The 21,703-nt window shown below is 47.1% G+C and overlaps 1 protein-coding gene across 1 annotated transcript in view; it reads left to right on the top strand.

Annotated features, from left to right (window-relative positions):
* Window positions 1-21,703, top strand: part of LOC138513973 (chloride anion exchanger-like) — a 266,455-nt gene that overhangs the window by 56,614 nt on the left and 188,138 nt on the right. Inside the window, exon 2 of the mRNA XM_069629153.1 lies at window positions 5,789-5,928. Coding sequence (XP_069485254.1) covers window positions 5,789-5,928 — 140 coding nt within the window. The remainder of the gene's footprint in view (window positions 1-5,788; window positions 5,929-21,703) is intronic.

The raw sequence follows: 21,703 nt of genomic DNA, 5'->3' as shown, positions 1-21,703 counted from the left end.
TCTTGACATACTTCACTAAACCGCGGGGTGTAACAGACACCCACCTCCCTATCTGAGGATTCCTATCTGATGATTGCATGTGCCCTCATTTGGAGCACATGCTCGGAGTGTATTGTACCCAGGTTAAGGGGCCACATCTGGTGTATAAACCACACATCAGGATAGAAAACCTGCGCTGGAATTATGTAAAACAATGACAGCAAAAGACGGTTGAGAATTATAAACGAATACTCAACTAGTGCTTTTATTTATGACGACAGATTAGTGGGCATGTGCACCATGTTTATCCCCGTCTAGTTTCCATGTGTGTATCTTTAAGCCTTAAATAGCATTTCTGAAGTTCATCTTTGCATGGGATTTTCTCGTGAAGTGCAGTCGGTTTGGTTTCGCCCAATACGTGCACCATTCCGGGTCCCCTTGTTGAAGCTCGTTTGTGAACTAATGAGGCCGATAACATTAAAAGGAAGAACGGAAACACCCAGGCAAAAATTCACAGTTCATGTTTCGCTTAGATGAATGCTATCCAGGGTCGGACTGGGGCATACAATTGTCTCGAGTCGGGCTCGGCAACAATAAAAAAGTAGCCAAAGTTGCAAACGACAATTCATTCCTTTTTTGACAGACACTTGTGGGACCAAGCTGCCGCCCGTGCTCCCCGGTCCTGGGCTTTGCCCTGCCTTGCCTCAATCACTTAGGCTACCTTCCGTGGGGCCACCACCGCCACGGCCATGCTGAACCTGATGATGATAAAAATAGTTGTGCAGTGCAGCGGCCCCACGGAAGGTAAGATTTAAAAAGAAAAAACATATATTTGGGCGGCTGAGGGCCATCACTTTCAAAGTGATGGGCCACAGCCGCCACTCAAAATAAATTATTTCTTTTAAAACCTACCTTCCGTGGGGCGAGGCCCTGGCCACCGGTCCCACGGAAGGTCAGGTTTCAAAGACCTGTTTCCAAAAACATAATTTTGGGCACAATCCACGGTCCGGGCCTACTGCGGCAGAGTCATCGACTCAGTCTGCGGCAGCCAGCAGCCACTGGTCGCAGAAATTGGCCTGGGCCTGGTACTGACCGCAATCAGCAGCACACTGCACACATGTCACACAGACAGAAGCCCAGTCAGGACACCTCAGGGGACCACGCCGCCGCCCGGGCCCCGACCTGGGCCTTCCTTGCCTAATCACTTGACTGTGACAGGCTCAGGCTGCACCGCATGCAACAAAAAGTGACTTACCTTCTTTGCCGGCGGGTTATTGGTCTCCTGTCGGGGCCTCAGAGTTGGGGGGGGCCGGGTGCACACACTGGCATCCGCACAAATGAAAACGTGGGCAGAGGGGGCCCCAGGAATCAACTAGGCCACACCACACAGTGCAGCAGGGCAGGGTCTCTCTCACAAGTCAAGACTGCCCCCTGTGGCAACAACAACACGTCACCATGTAATTTCACTGGCTCAGAAGAACAGCCAATGACAACTGCACATTCTGTGTTACTATACAGAAAGTATCAAATACTGCATAGTAACAACAGAATGGTCATTTTCATTGGCTGTTGTTTGTAACCGTTTGTTGTTCATTGCTATTGCTGGCCCCTCCCAGGCCCAGCCAGCCATGGCCTGCAACCTGCAAGCAAGAGAGGGATCAAGATCAGAATGACAAATCCCAAGGATTTATAATCGAAGTGAAAGAACAAACAAAGCAATTGCACATGCGCTGGCCCCGCATGAGTTCCGGTGCCCAAAAAAGAGTGCCGGTGTTGGGCACTGGCAACCACCCCCACAAATTAAGCACTGGAGCCCTCCTCTCCTTACCTGCTTGGCACAGACCCATTCATTTCAGCATTACACGACCTTGCTCCAGCCCAGACTTGCGGAAATGAGAACTAGCTTAGGGCAACCTGTGGCAAAAGGTGCCCAGGTGCGGGTTACCTGTTACGCTCACCTGGTATCCACGGGGACGCCACCCAGTTGCCGGGACCCTGGTACCCCTCACGGTCGCTCCCTGGATTTATCAGCAGGGAAGTTCTGCCTGGAAAACAGGTGGGCAATGTTCAAGTCTGGGCAACAGGGGTAAGAGCCTCCCAACACCCGGTATGCCCGCGGCCCCTCCCAGACCTTTCCTCACCTTGTTTTGGGTTTTGGCGTGCTCTCCGTCCTGCCTTCTTGGCAGTGGCGCGTTGTCCTCTGTGGGCGAATGCGATCTAGTTACTTCACTGATGCTGCCCTTTTAGAGTCTCTCAGGTAGGTCTTATTACTGTATACTGTAAGCCTTTCCTTGATTTACTAATGTCTTTTTTCTCTCTTTAGGTGCGCGGAAGTCCGCTGTGGAACGTTGGCTGGTTTTGGACTCACCGGCGAGTGATGGTGTTTCGAGAGCGCCTTGATGCGGTAGGTGAGTGCTTGCGCAGCGCCATGATGATGTCTTGCCTTGCTAACCTGTTGTCTTTTGCTCCCGCAGGTTATGTTCACCGGAGCAAGGAGTTCCAGAGAAGTGCTGATCGAGGGGTGACTTGAGGTAAGCAGCCGGCTCAAATGTATTGTCTAATGTCACTTTTCTCTCTTGCAGGTTTGACGATCCAGGAGGCACGCTGTTCCTTGGATGCTGCTCGCAGGAGCAGTGGACAGCTAACGGTGGAATCTAAGGTAAGCTGCTGCTAATAATGATGTCCTTTTGTCCTTTTAGGTGCGGTTCATCCGAGGTTTGCAGATTCTGCAGAACACGGTGAGCGTCACGTTTCTGGATCGCAAAGTAACGCAAAGCGTGTTCTTCCAATCTGGTGTGGTTTAAATAGCCTCAAGGAAAATAGTCCCGGAAAAGTAGTCCCTAGACTACCACACCCAAAACACTATACCGCATAGCTTGGTTCCCAGGAGCCAAGCTATGTGGATGCCTCCATGTTAACTGGCATTGAAAAAGTAGTCCCCAGCACCAAGCACAAGTCTCATTAAGTATGAGCCTGGCGCCAAAGGCGCCAGGACTTGCCCCAAGAGGGCCTTGGCCAAGGATGCCTAAACTTGTTGTGGGCCCGAACCGAGACCCCTCCTGGCCCATGTGCCTGCCCGGGGGGTTCAAGGAAATGGGTTGTGACAATACCAACCATTTAAGTGGTGTGCGCGAGTTCTGTGCTATGATCCCAGGCGCTACCCCACCTGCAAAGTGACAGGGTGGGCTACTGAAAACAATCCATGAAAACAATTCTCTTTGCCTGATGCACACCTTAATCACCTGCCCAGCTGGACAAGCTCAAATGTACTTATAAATCGATTTTGTGTTCTAATGTATCAATGTACAAACGTATGTATAAATGCATTTCCCAGCTGTACCTACCCTGTAACTAAGCTCCCCACAAGTAACAGCGCCTCTATGGCCATGGGCTTCTGTGCGCTATACAAATGCAATAAATAAATAAATACTCTCTGCTGGATAACAAAGACACCTTCACCAGCAACATATGTTTGATTGCTCATCAGGCTCCCCTTTGCATCGCATTAATACAGCAGCCGTACTCCAAATCAGGATTGACCCTCCTTCTCCATGCATTTTACGTGCACATTGCAAACAATAAGCAGGGTTAAGACCCCAATTACATACAGTGCAATTTGCTCAGAGATGCAAGAGTCATCCACAGCCGCACCGAAAGAGTAGGAATTCATGTCCATGTTTGCATGTTTTCATTGAAAATGTGCATTTACTGTTCAAAAATGGAGCCTACGTGCTAACACTTGTTAGCAATTTCTTTTTGTTTCCTGTGTGGTGCAATGTAATGTTATAAACACAATTAAAGGAGAGACGTGATTTATGTTGATTTACAGAAAGGCTCACATTGCAAACATGTCTGCAGCTAAAAAAGCAATAACAGCTTAATTCATTTTCTTGCACTGTCTTTCGGAATGGACAGCTTCTCCATCTTCTTTAACCCAACTGAGCTCTTGCAACACTGAACAGTGATGGTGGAAACACTTTGAATTAATCATAGCCACTGGCAATTGTTTTTGAAAGTCTTACTTTCCATCGTTTTTCAGTCCTGTGTGCTCTTACAGAGGTGGGAAAACCATATGCAAACCAGACTTGATTCCACCCCAAAGGAAGCAGACCACCCCAAACAGTTGGATCTCATCCCTACTGCCTGAGAACTTAACTGACCAAGACATGTTTTAGTCTCACTGGGAAGTATCAGCGATGTGTAGTTTGGGGTACAAGGAACAGCAAGCTTCGAATGCTTTGGATACAAAAGCATAGGAAATTGCTCAGGGCAGACTCCCATTTCGTTATCTTTCAGCCCCCTGTGCCATTGCAGGAGAGGAAACCCGTATGGAAACTGCAGTTGATCCCACCCAAAAAGTGAACTAGACAGGTTTCGGCCTCACTGGGCATAATCAGCGTCATGTCGCTTGGCAGACTGTGCTCGTACCAGTGTCTTCGCCTGCGTGGGCTTTTGTGGCTGATGGAAAAGCCCAGGTCCAGCATCTCCTCCTCACCAATCTCCTGTTTCTATATGTCGTGGGTCTCACCTGATGTGACCACTCCCCAGTAAACATAATGCACGTTTTATCTGGAAAGTCCATCGTCAGTAAAGGTTTAGTGCTTATTTCCAGAAAGGCACAAGAGCGCTAGGTAGGATCCCCAACAACAGATTCCTACAACCTTACTTTTAGCGTTGGAACAGGCCTGCCCAAAAATAATAAAACATCAAGAGTCTAGTGGTAATGATGAGAAATGACTTCAATTATGGAGCTCTCAGTTACTTTTTGGGATAATAATATTAGATGGTGAGTATCCCTCTTGCAGTATTAGTCACTTGATGGTATTTAAGTAGTATGCACTGGTTTTTCTATTTTAAAAATGTCAATAGCCTGTGTTCGTGCTCTTTCTGTTCTCCTCTGTATTTGGACATGCGTAGGCTTCTATGTGTCATTTGTTTTCTTGTGTGTGGTATCCTGTTTGCGTTTGGTGGGTCACATAGTGCAAACATGCTGTCGACTGGCTGCTTCCAAGCACTTTGAGACATTGCAGCATGTTGCACTGTCAGAAAAAGGCAGGATTCAGAAAGATGTAGTGTTCCAAGAGGGCGTCAGAGCCCCCCCCCCCCCCCCCGGACCCCCAGCCCCATGCTCTGGCCTCCTGCTGGGGCGCTGAGATGGCCTGAACACCCATTTCAAAGTGGGATGACTGGGTTACGTCAGCAGTAGTCTTGCATGTGTATGTTCACAACCCCTGTCCCTAATGCCATCCTGCTAGCTATCTTTAAGTATGCCCGTGGTGCTGTCAAGATAGGGCTCCACTGAGGGCAGGCTTTCTCCTACTCTTACTCATGGGCACTACTGTTGATTAAGAGGCTTTAATAGAAGTGCACATTTTCGATTTTGACTTACACCATGGTATCGATATTGAAGCCCAGGCGCCACCGAACCCCCTCAGCCCCCCAAAGCAAGACTGTTGGAATTTGGTTAGGTTTGGCGTCCGCTGGGACTCCTACACAGTATTTGAAAGAAAGCCTTGCAGGACTAACACAACTAACACTGCACCCCATATCCCCTTTTCAGAACTGCTATTGTGTTCTATTATTATTGGGACTATGCTTGGCTGGACACTGTAAATATGTCACCTTTACAAGTTAAACAAATGAAATATTCACTTTTGCATGAGTGCACGACTCCCTTGCTAGCCCCCAAAATATTGATATAGGTGAAGTGACAACTGGCATACATTAAGTTTCTTAAACATTATTTGACAGTCTGTGTCTCACAAGGGTAGTATCTGAATACTGAACTTTCCCTTGAAAACCTTTTCAGCTGTTCACGTCAAAAAGCCAAGCACATCACTTTAACCCTTTTGCCGGTGTTCTCCTGGCTCCGCGCCTACCGCATCAAGGAGTGGCTCTTCAGTGACATTGTGTCTGGCCTCAGCACAGGACTCGTGGCTGTCTTACAAGGTAATCTTATGTCATTACATGTTTCACATCTTTCACAAAAGACTTGCATGTGCCATCCTCAAAAATTAACAAAAGCAATTATGGTTATAATTTCGTTCTGGACATTGGTGCTGAGATGTGATACCATATTACAAGCAGTGCCCGCTGCTCTCCAGAACTACAGAATGGGCTATATATGCCAGGTTCCGAGGCTAGAAAGAGGCAGATGGGCGGGTGGAGTGGCAAGAGAAAAAGTGCAAAAGGAGGGGCAGAGATAGAAAATCAAACAAAGGGAGTGGCTGAGAGTGAAATTGACTGAGGTCAAAATAGTAAGAAACACAGGCAGAGAGAGAGAGGGGGGGAATTAGCATATATATGATGCTGGAGTTTTCTCCAACCTCTACATGCATGTCTACTACAGTCAATTTAAGGTGAGCTTCTTCAACATTATCAGATCCTAAAATGCTGCCATTCACATAGTTGCATATACTCTATTCCAATATGGTGTTAATCCCCCGTTGCAAAGGCTGGAACGGGGTAACGGCCCGGCAGGCCAGGTTATCGGCCTGAGCGAAGCAAGAGCGGATAACAAGGGCACTGGGTTGTTACCCCCATTCCAGCATGTGGACAGGGTTTAAGGCTATTGGCACCCTGGGTTGCCAAAGCGGTAACCCGGGAAGCTAAAAAATGTATTTTCCTTCGTTTAATGGGACACAGCGCACGTCCCGTTGAACATAGGAAAATACTTTTCCAAAATGACCGCCATGGAAAGGGAAGGTGGGGCTCCATACAGAGGCCTTCTTCTCTTTCCATGCGGCCTGTGGGAGCCGAGAAGAAGGAGTGGCTGCGGTGTAGGCACTTGCCACTGCAGAAATAAGGTAAGTGCAGTGTGGGAAGGTGGGAAAACAAAAAAATGGGGGACAGAGGGTGGGGGAAGATGGCAGCGGGGGGACCCGGCCACCAGGCGGCATAGAACACAAGCTGAGATCGCAGGTTTCAGCCCACGTTCCTAGCCACCTGATTGGCTGGCTCATCCAACCAGGTTGCTAATTCGTATTCATGCAGATGCTGAAGGCGGTTATAAAATGCTGTAATATCACAGTAGTGTGCATAAGTCATTGTGCACAGGTGTCACATCACAGCAGCGTACACTGACTTGCATCCACCTTAATTTAACAAAGTGGCATCTGCAGCTTCCATTCCCTGCCACCGCAGATATCTACAGACCCAAGAGAAGGATCTAAGTAGCTAATGCCCTAATGCTGTCATTTGCACCTTTGTTTGTATCCCCCTAGGTTCTTGCGGATATGAAGTAGTCGTGGGAGAGGTGGGTGCTATGAAATGGATTCCCGCTTTTCTCCTCTTTTATCTGAGATCCCCACAAACCAGAGGGAGGCAGGAGAAGGATAAAAGTGTTGTTGTGGCCATGCTCCCCCATCTTCCCCAGGCTCCTTCATTTCTGTAGAGACTCAACACAGGAGGGGAATATGTGCCACGTGCAGCTGCTATTCAGTTAGTCTGGGGCACATGGCAAAAGGAGCAAACGCTGAGTGAGGTGTGGGAGCGTGTCCTGGTGTCAGGTAACTCTTTTGTACTTGTTACGGGTCAGGTCATGGGACCTGAACATGACGGAGGTGGAGGAGGGATATTTCAAGGAGGTTAGTTGAAGGTGTGCTGGTTTATGGATGGTTGTTTTATGCTTGATATGGAAGAGAAGTCCTTAGCCCGGATGGCAGGAGGCCGCATTTATTGTATTATGCCCCCTGCCTCCACCCCTCTTTTTTTGTTGCTGATGTGGTCAACTGTGTGATGGGATGCAGGAGGAGATGATCATGTAATCTGGCAGGTAGCACAGCCAAACACTTGTGGATGGTACTAGGTCACCAACAGGCCACCGACCACATAGCTGCCTGTCCTTTATGTTTGAGAAGGTACCTGGTGGGAGACAGGCTTCTTGCCACCTTAGCCTGTAGGTTCAGGCGCAGTCCCCGACACAGATTCATTGTAAAGTAACTGGGTCTTGTATAGCGCAACATCTGCCAATTGTGTGGCCTCTTGGTACCAAATGGCAAGATACCTCTCCCCCCTGATCCCCCAAGAGCAGTCTAGGCCCACTCGGCAAGTACACATGTCTCTCCCCACACCGCTGGTTCCATGTGATAGTAGCATTTATAGAACCAGCATTGGCAATTAGACCGACCAAATGTGGCTGTTTTAGGCCAGGAAGTTTATTTGAATCTTTCTTCTTTAAGGCGGGAGGCTCTCCCCGGACCTTTCTCCTTTCTCCTTCTATGAACTTCCCACCCTTGCTGTTGTTTATATTATTCAAGCCTTTCCCCTCTGCCCAACATATTTTCTAGGTGACTCTTACAAGTTGACCTTTTTGACAAAGGTGGTTTTAAAATGCTATAATCACATATGAGCCTTCTGTTGTCACCTCATAAGAAAAGAATGGAGGAGTATGGGATGGGAATGTATCAGGATAATTATGAGGAACCTGTAGTGGTCAGGTAGTTTAACTGGGTTTTAGGGAGTGAGTAGAATAGGAATGAGAGTGAAGTGAGGTTTGGGTTGGTTTGGGTTGGTTTGGGTTGGCGAGGTGCCTTGGGCTAGTGAAAGAGATAGGATATGATTTTTCATGTGGTACCTTGGGGACGTGGGAGGCATGATTGTAGTTTGGCAAGTTCACCTGTGCTTTAAGTAAAGATAGTTTGCCCCACATTGTCCCGTATGACTACTCACTGCATGTAAATGGCATATAACTAATTTCCCCACATTTCCTAAACCATTTCCTAACCTCACATTTACAATAGTGTGCAATTGTAAACTTAAAGTGTGCATGGTGTTTACACAACATTTAGAAAATGCACACTAATTTGCTAGGTTTTTGACAGGATGCAGAGCTTATGCAAAAACCTTTATTTACAGTGATTCACATGTACATTAAGCAAATCAAAAGTATGAATTGAAAGGTTTTCAAAGTTTCAGGTAGCCTTAAAAACATGATTTAGAACACTTCAAAGATGCTGTGGCGGTAGTGGGTGGAGGAGAGGAGAACTTCCATGTTTATTGTATTTATTTATTTCATTTGTTGATAGCGCCCAGAGCTGGAGGTATCACGTTGCTAGTACATGTCTTACAAGCAGCAATAGAGTACAGTTGGCATGGTGGATAAGGTCGTATACAGATGTGTTGAACAGCGCAGTTTTCAATGTTTTTCTAAACACAAAGTAAGATGGTTCCTCTTGAATAGAGGCAGGAAGGGCATTCCAGAGCGTGGGGGCAATAGCGGCGAAGCTAGCTCCACCGGCTCTTTTTCGGGTGTATCTAGGTGTGGCTAAGGTCGTGATTGTGGGTGAGCGCAGGCAGCGTGGTTTGGTGCTTTTGGAGATGTAGGTAGGATTTTAAACTCGCTACAGGATTTAATGGGCAGCCAGTGGGCCTCATGTCTTGCTTGCAAAATGTGCTCTGTCCGCTTCAGGCCCCAGGCAGCTCAAAGGGTGTTATTTTGGATATGTTGCAGTTTGGTAATGTTTTTGGTGGATGTGCCAGAGAGAATGGCGTTACAATAATCTAGTTTGCGCCCAGTAATGGCTCTGGCTAGTGTAAGGCAGTTGCCTGAAGACAGAAACTTTCTACTGAGGTCAATGAGCTTGGCGGAGTATGCAGCTGAAGAGGCAAGGGCCTTGACATGCTTGTGCATGGATAGCTCGGAGTCTAGGTATACATCCAGTGTTTTCACATGGATCGAGACAACGGTAATGTTGCCATTAATAGTAAAGGAAGGGAGCAACACAGCTGCTCTCCACCAGGGGGCGCTCCAGCTAACAACTAGCTAATCTTTGTTGCTGCCAATGCTCTAGTCAACAAACACTCACAGCCTGGCAGCAGGAAAGTATGGAGAGACGGCACCACTTCCCCCTTTGGCTGCAGAATAAGAATCACGAAGGAGGGCTGAGCTAAATAACTTCAGTGAAACAATGTGAAGGGTAAACCGAATCTTAACGACGTGGATACCTAAGCTAAACTGCAGAAAGAAAAGGAAATCAGCATTGAGGGGTACACATTGCTTAGCCTCCCACTCTCTCCTATCAATGCAGAAAAGAAAACCGTGTGGTTGTATAATGTTTGCAACTTCTATCGAGGGGTCACTGCCTGTACCTCACTGGGATGAGGTAGAGTCTGCCTCTGGCTGTCTCTCTGCAAGCCACCGAAACACCAGACGTGTCCCTTACACCATGCAGGGCGGTTTAGGTCCTTGAACGCATGCTCTCCTGAAGGCTGGCGGGTGGTTGAGTGCTAAAAACGAAGGGGTCAAGGGTTTACTTTTTGGGAGTGTGACAGAACTGGTGCTAGAGAAGAGCGAGGAGAAGTCAGCAGAGGAGTTGAATTGCCACAGGGAACTTTGAACAAACTAGTAGCCACACAGTCGCGTGCAGGCACCAGTGCAACTCTATCAATATTTGATGCACGCAGTGGGTGGTCCCCAGAGACCCATATAAATCATGGCTGATCTGGGTGGGCGTGTTGATCTAGACAGATAGCCCCTTCTGAAATAGTAGCGGCAACTGTGCCTTAACAAAGTCACTAACCTTGAAGGTAGGTTAGCGAGTGGCACGAGTCTTACTATGAAGCTGACGGATGCATTCTCGACTGCTAGCCAATTTAGAACACACCATGTGCAATTCTAGGGGAGCAGACCTCTAAATGCTGTCCTAATTAAACATCCACCACAGTTTGAAAAGAAATGGAGCTTTTCCGAAACTCACCACCTCAAAAGCAGAAACCCCAGCTGAGGCATGCAGGACAGCCCTGTAGGTGACCAGCATCTACTCCATTGACTCCTGCACATGTAACTGACGTTGAATGGCACTTTGAATGTTGGTGATGAGTACTACTATATTAGTCTTCTCAACCAGGTCACTGGCAGAAGGTTGTGCAATGTCTTATTCCATAGTCTTCAGAAATGGATACATATCTTTGTAGGTAAATTGGAATTTCTTTATCTGAGATGATATCATCTGGGTACCCTTCTTTCCAGAATAGCTCATTGTTAGACACACTAACACTGAAGCCGTTTTGATGGATTCAACAAAGAGGACCTCGGGCAACTCAGAAAGAAATGATTGATTAGGACAGTGGCGAACCTAACTTCAGTGGGAAAACCACTGTAAGACCCAACCAGGTCAACAGCAACAGTGTGCCAGGTACCCTGGGGCACCAGAAGGAGAGACGGGGGTGCCTACTGGATTCTCATGGTTTTATCTTAAATCCCTCAGACTGGCCATCACTGCACAAAGAGTTCACGGTCACCCTTCTATCACCGCCCATCCTTAATCTCTGTGAATCACCCTCTTGGTAATGATGATAACTAGGTGACGCTGATGTGCTGCTCGTAACAGCTTGTTTCTCGGGCCCTCATTTGGCATAATCTGATAGGCCCTACAGAGAACTTTGGTTTGAATGAACAAATCCTGTTGGACTTTGTGGAAGAGGGGGAGCGCCAGATAGACCTCCGCGTAGGGAATCCAGACACACTTTACAAAATGCAAAACCCACTGTCGGACGTTGTCCTGCAGATGGCGTGCTGCCATTCCTCTCTTCATATGCAGCCCTTCACCAAAGATTCAATGGCTTCAGCCAAGCAGTTGCCTCCAGATACTTGGCAGAGGAAATCTTGTCCAACGCTTGCAGTGGCACATTGCACCTGCTGGACTTATATCCAATATTGCAACTGTGCTCTGGTAAGAGGCCAGAACATGTCATCAATCCATGCAAGACTCTTTTGGTGCTAGCGGCAGACAGCACCTGCAAAAACGGTCTGTGGTCAGTTCCATACGAGAAAGGAGTTGCCTGGAGCTATAGGTGAAAGGGCTGCATATGCCAGCCCCCCCCATTCTATAATTGAATACTTTACTTCTGGGGCCTGTAGTGAATGGGGTCCAAAGGCCTATGTGTGGTCATGCCCAACCCTGACCTGCGAGAGCGCCGCTCCCAGATCCTCGTTGATTGTGTCGACTGTCAGAATGGTTCTGTCATTCAAGGAAAAGGAGTACAAGCAGAAATAATGTACAATTAGTAGTTTGTCCTCTGAAAATCGTGTTGATGAGGCCCCATCAGGTGAAGCACACCCATTTTTTCGTGACACATTTTTTCTCAGGCAGAGTGCTTCCGCCGCTTTCACCCAGCAAGATCTCGGATCTTAGTTGAGTTCATGGCACAGATGGAATCGAATGCTTGTCCATTGGGTTCAGGGTAGCTGGTGTTCTCTCCAACCTCTACACCCTGTAGGAGCTTGTCACCAGTATCCCAGTGCTGAGGCAATAGCTGGCGGAAGAGGTGAGAACTTCAGTTAGATTGGAAGAAACACAGCTGCTCTCCCCCAGAGTGTGCTCCCACAAACACTGAGGAAATCTTGCCCGCTGCCAACGCTCTAGGCTACGGAACACCTACAGCCCGCAGCGGGAAAGTATGGCGATACAACAATGTTGCAAATCATTTTAAAATCAGATGAGTATTTACACAACAATGTGAGGGTTCTATGTGGCTTTGCCATTTTGAAGGCGGATTGTTTGGTTGTGACATTTTGATCGTGCCCATGAAATCATTTCCCCTTTCTTTTAATGGGAGGTCCAGATATCATGCTGCCCCCTCTTTCTCCCCCCCCTCCATTCCCTCTACCCCTTATTTATATATTTTGGTCATGACAATCAACCAAACAATACACCTTCAATTTGAGGAGTGTGTTTTTTGCAAGAAGAATGTTTACAATGAGGTTAACTGTTATGTAAACTTTCTGTTTACTACTTTTTGCATGTTTGTAAATCAAAGCAAAAGCATGGCTCAAATTTGAACTTTGAGACCATGACATTGTGGCAAACTGTTGTAAATGTGAGTTGCCCGATTGTTAGCAAATGTAGGATACTTGGTAAATCATTGTTTTCATGCAGTGAGAGCAGAATCCAAGCTTTAAAGAGTGAATGTGTAAACATACAGCTCCTGCTTGCACCTGGATTGTAGGGAGAAATGTATCAATCCACGGGTACAGGAGGCGCTTGGGTGGTGTAGAGATTGTGTTAGAGACATTGTATATGGACTCCCTATATTGAACTCACCCTTGGCTTGAAGATGCATGCCATTTTTGACTCATACGTTTTCCATTGTTCACAGCATGGCATTTACCTCACAATTGAAAGTCCTAACAGAGCACACACAGAGTATCTGTGTTTGTTCAGCGATAGCAACCTTTGGCTCATAAAGTCTTGTTTAAAAAGGCAATATGTTAATATTATGGTGCAATGCCAAGCTGGGGAGAGCAGAATCAGATGAGCACCTCTCCCCTCTTATTTTGCATCTACTGTTTTTTTTATGAAACTAGCCTATAGTTTACAAAGATGTACAAACCACAAGCACACTAAGCAAAATGATAACTTCATGATGACAGAATTACATTTTAAGTGCGTTTCTGTAACTGTTTCTGGAGAACAGAATGTTCTTTGCAGTAGAGAGTATGTTTGCAGAGCATCTATGTATTGTGAATCATAGGGCCTGAGTGACAGAAGCATTGTATAATGGTGCACTCTCATTGGCAAACGCTCTTTAGTGTGTACACAATCCTTGAAATGGACTTTCAGAACTACATGGGTTCTCATGTATGAACCAACTGTAGAGCAAACGTTTATAAGAAAGTTAAGCATCCTTTGAACCCTTTGAAAACCCATCATTTGCAAAGGTGTAGCTAGTGTTCACCCAATTATTCATTTAAAATGTGCATGCAGTGAAGGTTTCATTGGCATTCGCCCACAATCTGCCAGGGGAAGTGGCATTTCTGTACTCATTAATGCTCCCACCACGGTGCTCCTCAGGTGGCATAGGTGGACTCTGGCATATGAATATACCGAGGGATATGAAGCATAAAACACAATCATAAGCCTACCACAACCTAGTCAGAAATGCAATGCATCACGCCTGTGCTTATGTAGACATTAGCACCTCCTCTCCTTTTTCCTATGTGTCTTGTCTTAATGCATGCACTGTTGAAACCGACCTCCTGGCAGCCCGGCATAGTTATAGTCTTGCGCAAAAGGTGGGATGTGATTCTGGACATGCGTTACCTGCAGGGGAGGACTGGCATCTTTGGGCCTGGAGGGGGCAAGTATCGTTTTTTGCCCCATTGTGCAACGCAGTGGCCCAGAGCCACAATGGAAAGTCCCAAACCTCCATAACAACTGAACTACCTACTTGCTTTCCTTGGATGCTGTGGAGCAAGACAGTGGAAACCTGCCTTCTTACTGCTTCCGTCTCCTCCCGATGCAAGGTCTGCTTTTAGATGAAATGTGCACACTATTTGCAATGCACTTGGAAACACAGATCTTTCATTTGTGCATTGATTTCATAATGTAATTATTGATTGTAACTATTTTTCTGGTTGTTGTGTTAGAACTTATACGTACAGGTATTATTGGGCGCTCAAGTGTGTTTAACTGACTTATCCTTGTTAAGCGAAGAACAATTTTATGTATCCAGGACTTTCACTTTATTTATTGAATTATTTTATGAACTGCGTGGTTTTATGGATTGAGCAAATCGGCAATACACTGTTTTGACTGACTGACCAAAGAAAACTCAATACCAATCTCTGCGCCTCCCACACCTTCTCAAGTATATATAGTAGACATTATTGACAACGCTTTGCTTTTATCCAACCTATCTTTCAGTTACGCTTGTGGTTTCTTAGAGAGCCAGACCCCAGGGAACTCTCCCACACCCTTAACGTATTAAAAGGATAAGGCCTCCACCTCCAAGCTTCTCCTTCTCAGAGCCTTCAATATTCACCTCAACTCCCCTAATGTGACCTCTGGACTCTTCCGCAACACCTGTGACTCTCTTTTCCTCTCCATTCTTCCCTCCAGTCCGACGCACTCATCCGGACGCACCTTGGATGCTCTCATCTCTGCATACATCCCCCTCTCCTACCCTCTCACTACTCCTTTCTCCTGGTCTGATCATGCCCACCTGTCCTCTCACCTGTACCTACTGGGTCCCCTGGCTAAGCCCCCGTCCGCAATACCAGTCTCCTTCTCTGTCATTCGACCCATGAAGCGAGTGTCAGCTGCTGCTTTTGTTATCGCCTTCACGCCCCCTCCGTCTCCTGCCACTGACTCTCACTCTGACACAGCCCTTACTAACCTTCAACTCTCCATCTCCAACACTCTGGACATCCTTGTCCCTGTCATGAGGATCCGCATGAAACCTGCCTCCAAGTGCAACTCCTGGTATGACTCTGACCTGGACTCTCTGAAATGCAAGGGCAGAGCAGCTGAGCGGAAGTGGCAGGCTTCGAGCACATCCTCTGACAAACTGGCCTGCTGCCTGCTCCAAAGGCAATACAGATGTTCTATCTACTCAAAGAAGAGGGCCTACACCCAAGCCCGCATCTCTTGGGCCACTAACAACACGGCTGAACTTTTCAAAATCTGCAAGGAACTCGCCAATCCTACTGCAGTCTCCATTTCTCCTCTGCCTTCCCTGGCCCTCTGCACTTCTCTGGCCTCTCATTTCATTACTAAAACTCAGCATACCATGTCCTCTCTCTTCTCTACACCTCATGATTCTCCCTCACCCGCTCTCAAGCCTCCTTTGGCTCCCCTTCCCTCCTAATCTCCTCTTTCTCTCCCAGATCACCTGATGAGGTCTCTGGACAAGTCTGCTCTATGAAAGGCTCATCCAAACAGGTGCTCCCCTGCTCCTCCAGAACTATCAAGGAAAACATTGCCTCCCTTGCTCCAGCCTTGGCTGATTTCTGCAATCATTTATTTGCCACTGGATCCTTCCTGTCACTCCTCAAGCACTCTCTTGGGCACCCTCTCCTCAGAAAGCCTTCTGTCAACCCTTCCTGTCTGGCAAACTATCGCCCTTACTCTATTACCCCCTTCCTGGACAAACTCTTAGAGAAGCTGGCCATCTCCCACCTTATCCACCACACTGAATCTGTTGGTTATCTCCACGACCACCAGTCTGGCTTCAGAGCTGTCAAAGGCACAGAACCTGCTCTCTTGAACACCCTTGAAGACTTGCTCTCTAATCTCGATTTCATCTCTCCTTCCGTTCTCATCTTTCTTGACCTTTCCTCTGACTTTGACACAGCCAATCATGCCACCCTTATAAATGGGCTCCATGATACCCTTGCCTTCACGGACGTGGCTCTGGATTGGCTGACCTCCTTCCTCTCTGAACAACCTTCCCAGTTTCAGCTGGGCCCTTTTCTCTTGCCCATCTCGCTCTCCACCTGTGGTGTCCCTCAGGGCTCTATTCTCTTGCCTTGATTTTTAACATCTACCTTTCCCCTATTAGCCCATTTTATCTCTGCCTTTTCTCTTTACTGCCAGTGTTATGCAGACAACACACAACTCTCCTTCAAGCTTCCCTCCTCTGCCTCCTCCTCTTCCGCCCTCATTTGTGAGTGTCTGTCTGCCATCAGGCATGGTGCACTGCTAACAATCTCTGCCTTAATGCCAGTAAGACTGAGATCCTTCCCATTGGGACTCCAGCTCCCTCCTTCCCTCCTACACTCTTGCTGCCTTCTTTGGGCCCCCACTCTTCACCCTCCTGTCAGGCAAAAAACCTTAGGGTCATCTTCGACTCCTCTCTCTCTTTCTCTCCTCACATCACAGACCTTGCCAAGAAGGCCCACTTCCAACTGCACCTCCTCAGAAGCATTCTCCCTTTCTTCACCTTCCCCCAGAAACGCAATGTCTCCCGAGCTCTGGTCCTCTCCAGGCTGAACTATTGCAACAGCCGTTTCCTCAACCTACCTAACAGCCCCCGTCAAATAATCCAGAATAGGACTGCAAGACTTATCCTTGGCCTCAAGCCCAGGGACTGCATTTCTCTAGCACTAAAATCTCTCCACTGGCTCCTGGTTGCTATGAGGATCAGCTTCAAAGCCTTCTGCATCACCCACAAGGCTTTCTGGGGCCTGGGACCCCTCTACATCCAACTCTCTTTTCCTAAATACCTCCCTGCTGCTAAAGCCCTTCGGTTTTCTAGCTCCAACTCTCTGCAGATCAGACACTTCTCCAAGTAGAGAGTGGGGTATAGATCGCTCTCCTCTGCAGGTGCCTCCCTCTGGAATGGCCTCCCTGCCCCTCTCAGACTTGAGCTATCCTTAAGTTCTGGAAGCTTCTCAAGACCATCCTTCTCTCTTCCTCCTTCCTTTTTCCCCTCTCCCCTCCCCTGCAAATGCCTCTTGACTGGCTGTCTGGTTTCTTCTGATTCCCCCCCGACCAGTCTACCCCTGAACTTGGTCTCCTCTGACCACCCCCCCATCATGCACTACCCTTCTGGGCTTTCTCCCCCTGTACTAGCCTGGCTGAGCCTGCACCCCCTGAGCACTTCCTGCCCCTGCCTCGCACTTAGCACATGGACCTGCTGACCCTGCACTCTCTTCTCCTTGGGCGCTGTCCACATGGCCTGCATTGCCACTCACTCAACCCTTGTGCACTTCACTCACACCCCCTCCACTCTCCCCTGCACTTCTGCCTACTGCACTTGCACGATCTGAATGTCACAAGACCTAGTAGGACCACTTTTTTTTTGTCATTCCTTCCCCCCTTGTCTTGTTGCACCTTGAAACACATTGTGTATAGGCGCATTATAAAAACCCAATAAAATAAATAAATGTTAACCACATTTGTAAATGAATGGAGTATGAGGGTTGAGGGGAGACATTTGCTTGCTGCTGGGGATTTTAATGCCTCCTGTATTGAAATAGACTTAACATCTGATGTTGACCATACCCTCAAGGATGGAAACTTTAAGCATCTTTGTGGGTAGCTTTGGGAAGCTGCCTCTGCGGGCTGGTACTTATGATGATGAATTGGACAGTTCCTAGAGACATTCCCATCACCCTTGCATGGCACAGTGGGGGTTTCTCCTCACTATTGACTATAGGCCTCATTACGAGATGCGTGGTAGCCTTGGAGCTATTAGCTCCATGGCTGCCTCCCATACCGTGCCCGTGTCCGGTGTTGTTCAATGGGGACTTACCGGTGTAGTCCGACCCTGCCGTGACCGGTAAATCCCCATTGAACAAACCATTCCCCGTTCCCATTTGAGCCCCCATAGGGCTCAATGGGAATGGGGAGGGCGCTAATAACGGGCTCGCAACTTGCAAGCACGTTATTAACACCCTGGTTGCTTAGCGGGACGCGTAAGGGACGTGTGGTCAGACCAAATGTTCCTTACGGTCCCCGCCAAGGGACCTCGGAATAGGGCGATAAGGGATTACCGGCACCGGTCTCCTTACAGGTGCCCGGTATCCCTTACCACGCACCTTGCAATGACCCTCTATGTCTTTCTGGGAGAGTGTCTGTTTAATAGCGGTAAACGCTCAAAGGTTTTACAATCTCCCTGGATCGACCATAGTTTTGTCGTGAAGTTTGAATTGAAGGTTCTGTTAGGGGAATTTCATGGCCCGGTTGAGGTTTTAGTTAATCCAGCTGGAAATAGTATCTCTTGGAGTCCCAAGCTTGCTAATCGTGTTAGAGATTCTCTTGCCACATGTTTGAAAGTCCCTTTTTAGAGTAGAAGTATCATACATTTAATATTCATATTCTTTATGCTTTCATGGAGGAAACCTTAAAACCTGCCATGGGTAAAACTAGGGCGGTGGTCCCCAACCAATCACTAAGGCATTTCCATGTTTACGACACTTTAGTGGCCGAGAAGAAGAGGACTTTGAGAGCCCAGATTAGAGGCGTATGTTATTCAATAACAATGGGTTAGGTTGCTGCTCTTAGTCAGATAAGAAAGGTTAAACAACTGGCTGAGATACAACAGAGCTTTCAGATTGCAGAAGGATGCATAGCAGATGCTCTGTGCTTTGCGTAATAAGAGATTGTCTATCTTTTGTAAAATAATTAATGAGGTGGGAGTTTCTCAGTCGGAGCGAAAAATTAAACTCTCTGTCAGAGAAAAATTGGTCTGAGCACTTTGAGGCTATGTCTGCCATACAGAGATCCATAGTGGTGGTCAACTGCATAGAAATGTCTGCCTTGAATGACAATTGGAGTCTCTCTATTGAGCGGGCATCCATAAAAGAAGTTCTGAGAAAGATGTGTGCTTCCCGGGCTACTGGGCTCCCGGCCCAAATAAATTGTAAAATATTATATTTACAAGCAATCAAGGGGTTTGGGCAACTATTTTGACCATACTTCTTAAACAGATGGTGGATACTCTTACTTTCCCCCCAAGTCCTGAAGAACTGCCTATATCATTCCCATCTATAAGAAGGTTTTGAGGGCTGATCCTAAAAACTATCGCCCGAACTCGATTCTAGATGCGGACAGCAAGTAATGGATTATTTATTTATTTGTTTACATGCCAAAGGAACAATGCTCTTTTGATCACAAAAAAATATACAATAGATAAGAAATCAGATTTAACTAGAAGCAGTGTTCTTCTTACAATCAGGTGAATTTGAGGGACATTCTGACCAGGTTATCGAGGGGATTAAATGGAACAGTCACTGGGGACAATGCATAAGTGGACATCCATAGATTAAGGACATCAACATTGGACATTTTTAAGTGCAGGTAGGTGAGGTGAGTAGCAAGGAAAGGAGAGATACCCGCTTTCGTCCATTCAGAGGGGGGGCCTTGCAAAAGCAGATGAACTGTGGCAGTACAAGGGAGGCAACGACAAACACTTGTCTTTAGATGTAATCCTTACTAACAATATTTAAGAAACATGGGCGTCTCATTACTTGAAAGAAGAGTAACAAGTCCATCTCCACTATCTGAGAAATGTGAGCATAGAGGTGGATAGTAAGGCGAACAGCTGGAGTGTCACAAATACAGAAGTGTTAATAAATGTCAGGAGAAAGTAATGTGAAAATATTTTGGAATATCCAACAGTCCATTGCGTTTTTAGAGCAGACAATCCCTTCAACTTGCTTTGGCATGGCAACTTACTCCTCATCCATTGACAATAGTACACTATGAAGATGAGTGGAATAGCGAAAAATCGATATGACATAGAATTCTGGATCCTAATTCAGGGAGCGTCCGCCCATATGGGAGACCAAAACATAGGTACATGCTTGCGACCCTCAGGACCTCGCTCGCTAGCCTGGCTGCCTTTCTGCTTTGGTTGGCTCCATACTGACGATCTCCATCCTTTGATTGGCTGGTGTGCCACCCAGCCCTGTGGATAGGCTGAGGGAGGAGGGACAACGCAGCAGAGAAATCTCCATTTGAGAATCAATCTGGTCCCACCCACAAGGACAGTCCAGCACTAACATGCTAGGAGAATATTGTCCTCTGAAAAAAAGAGTACTAACAGCGACATCTTTGGTTTAATGAAATGTTCAACAGCCGAAAAAGAGCAGAAGCAACGAAAAGAAAGATGATCAGCAAGATTTGTATGCATTTGTTTATTTTTCATCACATGATGTTCATTTGTGATTATTTGAATCGCTAGAAGGGTTTTGACAAGGAGCTCTGTACATGAGCATGCGTGGCTAGCACGCCCATCCCATGGGTGTCTGCCTGCCATTGGAAGAGGAGATGCTCGGACAGATACACCCCCAGGTGCACCAGGGAGGCACTGGTACAGTAAGATGGGATGCCACTGAAATAAGCTTACAAACACACATATGACGTCATTAGCAATTGCATCAATAATATTATGCTATATCCATGGCATAATTGTAATATATGAAATAAATTTGATAGTATATATCACATACATTTCATATTTAAATCGCATTGAGGCCACACAAGTGGGGAAAGAGCGCTATATAAATATACAATAGAATACAATACCACATAGTACATAATATGGCAGAGATCGTCAACCTTTGATTCTTCAGATGTTTTGGCCCAGAACTCCCATCAGCCCTATCCAGGATATTGAACGGTAAGGAATCATGGGAAAAACATCTGCAGGGCCACTGGTTGCAGACCCCATATAGTATAGATGTATGTCATTTGGATGAACGTGCATGTACTGCTAGCACTCACCGCTCAGCCTAAAGGTCTCATCTGTTTGGCAAACGCCTAATGATGCAGCTGTGGAGATCTTGTACATGCGTGTCCCCAGGGGCATTGTTAGGGGGGGGGGCTAAGAGGGCTATAGCCCCTGATCTTTTGGTTGTAGCCCCGGATAGAATCTCAGGAGCTACAGCCAAAAAACTAGCTAGCCCCTAGTCCCAACAGTTCTGACATCAGCGTAGCCCCGGATCTTTTCACGACCTAGCAACTCCCCTGCGTGTCCCTAATGATTGGACTCGCCTGGAACAGGGCCGGGCGGTGCTGAAAGGGTGAAGCGCGCCACTGCAGTGTGTAATGAGGGCACACATTGTTTGATGATCCTGTGTGTACGTTTACTCCTGCTCGCTGATAAGGAGGAGTGGGGTGGCTGTACTTCAACAGCAGATAAGGAGCTGTCGCCTTTGCCAGCTTCGTAATAAGACTCTGTGTGGGTAGATAAGTCGGCAGCAGGTCGAAAAGGCCAAATCACGATGCGTAACACATTTCTTTTGTTGCTTTTTCTGTAGTGCTGATTGCCAAAATGGAACTGCGTGTCCGTGTATGTGAGGCAATGTGTGTTACTATTGGCAATGTGTGTACTATTGGAGTACAGACTATTTACAACAGGCGTGTGAATGTTAAGGATAGCAACTGCACAATTGCGCAAAACTTGGGCGGCTACTCTTTTTGAGATGTGTTTCCTCCTGTCCGGCCCAAAACTAAACCAAACAAGCATGGACGAAGACAGCAGTTTGGGCTTTTCT

The sequence above is a fragment of the Ambystoma mexicanum genome, chromosome 12, assembly GCF_040938575.1.
Source record: "Ambystoma mexicanum isolate Mex_15411 chromosome 12, UKY_AmexF1_1, whole genome shotgun sequence".
NCBI classification, from domain to species: Eukaryota; Metazoa; Chordata; class Amphibia; order Caudata; family Ambystomatidae; genus Ambystoma; species Ambystoma mexicanum.
Note: the sequence above shows the minus strand (reverse complement) of the source record. Positions and strands in the feature narration are given on the sequence as shown.